The sequence below is a fragment of the Miscanthus floridulus genome, unplaced genomic scaffold, assembly GCF_019320115.1.
Source record: "Miscanthus floridulus cultivar M001 unplaced genomic scaffold, ASM1932011v1 fs_349, whole genome shotgun sequence".
In the NCBI taxonomy this organism is placed as follows: domain Eukaryota; kingdom Viridiplantae; phylum Streptophyta; class Magnoliopsida; order Poales; family Poaceae; genus Miscanthus; species Miscanthus floridulus.
Window position 1 is genome coordinate 9,343 of NW_027096622.1, and position 5,997 is coordinate 15,339.

Here is a 5,997-nt window from a genome sequence, read left to right on the forward strand (position 1 = left end):
CAAGAAGGAAAGATTGCCGGACTAAGTACGCGAAACTCGGAATCTCGAACAAGGTACGAGGTAAATTGGACAATACCTTTGTTTTGAACCAAGAAATGAAATCGGGCCTCCCTGCTCCCGGACCCCGTGAAAGAAGGGTGTCGGTTTGCCGTGGGGTAGGATCCCTTGGTTGATGCCAGGATACACGAATAAATTCCCTGTGCAAACGAGAAAGAATTAGTTGGATGCAGAATAGTGACAGCGTATTTAAACAAGTTCTTTGAGAACTTACTCAATGAACGACTTCACCTCGGGTAGGTTGTGGAGATGTCTGGGTTTTAGGCAGCCGACGTCGCAACTTACTCGAAACTTTCTCAATTTTTAACCAGGGCCTCCACATGTGATAACAAGACACATCGACAAGTTTCGTGATTTTCAGACATCGTTTTGATTTTATATAATTTAAATAAACTTCCCCCGCGAGTACATCGTCATGTTACGACAACATGATGCGCGACATTTCATGCCACTTCCTGCATACGGCCTCAACATAGCCTAAATATCATGAATACTATTTTTTGAATGACGAAATTCCATTATTTCATGTACCTGCAGTTCAAATTTGGAATAGTCGAAAAAATTCAATGCAACGGAAAAAATTAAGGAAATATTGTTAAAGAACTCATAATTGTCCCAAATTTTGAAACAGGGAAATATTTACTGTATCAAGTCCCCACAAAAAAAATGGGGTCAAAAAAACAAAAAACAAAAAATAATTTGCCGGGTGCCACCCAGGGCACCCGGCAAAGAATCCTTTGCCGGGTGCCAGGTTATGGGGCACCCGAAACGTTCACCGACTCCTGCCCCAACACCTACGCCGAAACGTTCACCAACTCCTGCCCCAACACCTACGCCAAAACGTTCACCGACTCCTACCCCGACCCCTGCTCCTACTCTTGCCCCAACACCTGCACCAACGCCTGCCCCAAAACGTTCACCGACTCCTGCCCCAACACCTGCACCAACACCTGCGCCGAAACACTCACCGACTCTTGCCCCGACCCCTGCTCCTACTCTTGCCCCAACACCTGTGCCGAAACATTCACCGACTCCTGCCCCGACTCCTACGCCGACATCTACTCCAACGCCTGTGCCCACACCCGCACCGACCCCTTGTGCCAACTCCTGCCCCAACCCCCACCCCTGCTCCAACTCCAGCGCCGACAACCGCACCGATCCCTACACTGACCCCTGCTCCTACTCTTGCCCCAACACCTGCGCCGAAACGTTCACCGACTCCTGCCCCAACACCTGCACCGAAACGTTCACCGACTCCTGCCCCGACCCCTGCTCCTACTCTTGCCCCAACACCTGCATCAACACCTACGCCGAAACGTTCACCGACTCCTGCCCCAACACCTGCACCAACACCTGCGCCAAAACGTTCACCGACTCCTACCCCGACCCCTGCTCCTACTCTTGCCCCAACACCTGCACCAATGCCTATGCCGAAACGTTCACCGACTCCTGCCCCAACACCTGCACCAACACCTGCACCAAAACGTTCACCGACTCCTACCCCAACCCCTGCTCCTACTCTTGCCCAACACCTGCACCAACGCCTGCGCCGAAACGTTCACCGACTCCTGCCCCAACACCTGCACCAACACCTGTGCCGAAACGTTCACCGACTCCTGCCCCGACCCCTGCTCCTACTCTTGCCCCAACACCTGCACCAACACATGCGCCGAAACATTCACCGACTCCTGCCCCGACTCCTGCACCGACATCTACTCCAACGGCTGCGCCCACACCCGTACTGACCCCTGTGCCAACTCCTGCCCCAACCCCCACCCCTGCTCCAACTCCAGCGCCGACACCCGCACCGACCCCCTACACCGACTCCTGCTCCGACGCCTCCAGAGCCGACACCTGCACCAACCCCTACATCGACTCCTGCTCCGACGCCCACGCCGACCCCTGCTCCGACGCCCACACCGACCCCCTGCTCCGACGCTCGCGCCGACCCCTGCACCGACCCCTGCACGATGCCCGCACCGACCCCCTACACCGACTCCTGCTCTGACGCCCGCGTCGACCCCTGCACTGACCCCTGCACCGACGTCCACACCGACCCCTGCACCGACGCCCACACCGACCCCTACACCGACTCCTGCTCCGACGCCCGCGCCGACCCCTGCACCGACCCCCTACACCGACTCCTGCTTCCAACGCCTCTAGAGCCGACATCCGCCACCGACCCCTACACCGACTCCTGCTCGACACCCGCGCCGACCCCTGCACCGACGCCCACACCGACCCCTGCACCGACACCCGCAACGACTCCTGCTCCAACGCCTCCAGAGCCGACACCCGCACGACCCCTACACCGACTCCTGCTCCGACACCCGCACCGACCCCTTGCACCGACGCCCACACCGACCCCTGCCCCAACGCCCGCGCCGACCCCTGCTCCAACCCCTGCACCGACACCCGCACCGACCCCTACACCGACTCCTGCTCTGACGCCCGCGCCGACCCCTGCACCGACCCCTGCACCGACGCCCACACCGACCCCTGCACCGACCCCTGCACCGATGCCCACACCGACCCCTACACCGACTCCTGCTCCGACGCCCGCGCCGACCCCTGCACCGACCCCTGCACCGACGCCCGCACCGACCCCCTACACCGACTCCTGCTCCGACGCTCACGCCGATCCCTGCACCGACCCCTGCACCGACGCCCACACCGACCCCTGCCCCGGCACCATCCCAAAACCTGTGCCCTTCTAGCTTCAATAACACAGACGCGTTCACTCAAGGCATGAAAGACCATCTTCTCCACGGCCCCCCCTATCTCATCTTCTCCCCTGTCAAGGTCACCCCAGGCACCAGCACCAAGAAATGCCTTTGCTATTACTCTACCAACATCACCATCTCGCCCGGCGTTGTGGTGCCCAACCCCAATGGCCCCATCGAATGCGTGCCAGGCCCCCAAATATGATGACCACACCCCCTGAATTCAGCATGCTGGCACGCACGCACGGCAAAAATGTGCGCATGCACACATGTTGCAACTCCCACCTATTTATGTACTCGTACTATATCTATATACACACTACTACAGTACGTACATGAATAAGTTACTCCCCGTCGTCTCTGCATGTACAACAGTGCATGTATTAAGAGGGGTGCGTTGGCTCACTATACAGCGAAGACAGATGATGTAATGTGTGACATGTTTGTGTTGTTGTTATATGTACGTGTGCTCAAAATACCAACGATATATACTGGAACCATATTAATTAAATGCTTTCGTTATATTACTCGTACGTCAAGTATATTTCACGCTACTACGTGTCTTTTGCACAGTTGCTACATACGCGTTCCATAAGACAATATATTACTTCTAAATTCTAATAAATAAACATATATAAGAAAACATATCGATTGGATGCACTCCATGATGGTATGCCCCCCGACTCCCCTACCCGGACACAAGTTTCCAAGTAGCGACTCAAATCAAAAGCAAGAAAAACGTTTCGAGTAAAACTACAGAAAGCAGGATCCGATAAAAATCTGAGTGAATTTATCCCATATCGAGTAAAACATAGCAGTGAATGCCTAGATGTCGACTTGTTCCACGGACAAAATGAGTTTTATTAGAGGCATTTTTTTCCAAGAGGCGGATGAATTAAAAACCATTTCTAGAGACGCCTCCTAGGGCACCCCCTAGAAATCGAATTCAGATATGGCTGACATTACTACTGGAAATATTTTCAGAGGCGGACAATCTAACCACCTCTGTTAAATGGTCTCTGTTAATCGCTATTTACAAATTAGGTGTTTCTCAAGACTCAAACCCGCAACCTACTACTTACATATAACACATCTCTAACCATTGACTTCACACTCATTTGTGAATATATATAAGATCCTCTCTAACCACTGCACTTCATATACGATGCTTTCTTTTTTATCAATATTTTGTAGTCTTCTATTAAATATCCCAGGCTACTAAATAAACTGAAATGAAAAAAAAAGTTTTAAATACAAAGTTTTAAATATTCTCAAAGCATTACAACATTGGTATAGGATGTGTCTCCATCCGAGATTATTTAAGAATTTCAAAATTTTGAATCTCAAAATATGTGAACATTAAACAAATATTTGAGCCTCTAAATAACTTAAAATAAATAAGTTATCAACAATAAACTTGTAGATCAGGTCAGTCACTACAACCTTGTTATTAACCATGTGAACATTCAAGGTCATTTGGAAATTATAAATTTCAAGTTTAAGAATTTAGGAACTTGAAACATATATTTGGGACTCTAAACAAGTCCAAATCGAAAACTTTTCAACTACATAGTTTTAAATTGTATAGAGAATACAACTTTGGTATAGACCATGTAAACATTCAAGGTTGTTTGATAATTTTAAATTTCAAAATGTATGAACTTAAAACAATATTTTGGGACTCTAACCAAATTCAAATAAAAATTCTTAACTACAAAGTTGAAGATCGTGTCAATGTATACAATTTTGATGTAAAGTTTGTTTCATCCAACTTCATATGTACAAGCTATGAAATATTTTTTGATGCAACTATTTTTAGTGGTGGACTACTTAAGATGTCTGCCTCTGTTAATCGATTATTTGATTTCTAGAGATGAACACTTAGAAAGCTCGCCTCAAGATGTTTGCCTCTATATAAATGATTAATAGAGGTGGGCGCGTTTGCGTGGAGGCCGTGCAACCATTGATAAAGGCAGACCCCAGATATGTTTGTCTTTGTTAATCAGAAAGAGGTTGTCTACTAAAATCTTTTTTTTTAGTAGTGTGACCTTACTAACTGCCTCTAAAAATGATCTCCATTTCTAGAGATGATCGGTAAGATAAGCCAAATCATATTTCTAGAGACGCTTGGAAACAACAGCCGCACTGGAAAACTAAGTTACAGAGGTGTTCAACCAAACAAGGATCTACATGGCCGAAGTAAAAACTAAATAAGCACTCTTACTCATCTAGAATTCTTTTCCTTTCTTGCATAATTAATTCACCTAGACTAGGCTCCATCAGTACGCACACAAACATGAAGCTGTATTTCCAACACGCAAGAACTAATGTTTTATTTTGATTGGTCATCTTCTTCGTAGTTCACAAAAATCTCCATGGCAATCTACACTATTTTCACCATCAAGTGGCAAGACAAAAGAACTAATCCGAATTGAACAATCCAGGCAAGGCCTGGCATATGCATATACACATTGAGTGCTTCCATGTCTTGCCTCCATACAAATCTTCTTGTGGTGCCTTTTATAAGCGGGAAAGGACCTCCCTTGACCTAGAATCATGCGAACGGACTTCATGTCGATCACCGGCGTACATCATTGAATAGTGATATATGTCGAGGTAGGGGCAGCATGCACGTATGACTGCCAAAAGGTCTACAGCATTCCACGTGCTCCATTAACCGAACCCCAATAAGTGTACAATGCCTTATCAAACCAAGGAAACTAAGGTATATACCATGTCAATGTGTACTAGCGCTATTCGGTCAACAGTTAGGAGGTCCATGACTCTAATGGCCACTCCAAATCCCCACGCCTAAGTAAACCATAGTCCAAAAACGATGGTTTTGTTAGAATCGATAAATTAATTAAAGCAGCTCAATCAGTTGATATAGATCGCTACTATTGGTAGAATTCGGTGGTTGTAAGTTGCAAGTGATGTTGGTATATAATTTATTGACCAAAACGATCAGTTGGACGCTGAGAAATGCTGGCATGCACATATCGCAAATGGACCACATCTCTCTATTATAATTTTTGCCGACTACTGTCTGCTTGAAGACATAGATATCTTTGCCGACCAACAACCAAATTCTATGTATTCATATGGACCTAGAAAACAATAATTAATATCGTATTAATCATATAACATCAATCTTTTAAGGCAAGACCTGACAGAAGCCTTCGATCGATCTGGGTACGGTGTAAGCAAGATCATGTAC

At 47.8% G+C, this 5,997-nt stretch overlaps 1 protein-coding gene across 1 annotated transcript; it reads left to right on the forward strand.

Annotated features, from left to right (window-relative positions):
• The first annotated feature begins 274 nt into the window (after positions 1–274).
• LOC136531432 (uncharacterized) lies at positions 275–2,199 on the forward strand. Its single transcript, XM_066524091.1, has 2 exons — positions 275–293; positions 775–2,199. Exons 1-2 carry the CDS (start codon positions 275–277, stop codon positions 1,800–1,802), a joined length of 1,047 nt encoding a protein of 348 aa, XP_066380188.1. The 3' UTR covers positions 1,803–2,199.
• Positions 2,200–5,997: the final 3,798 nt, after the last annotated feature.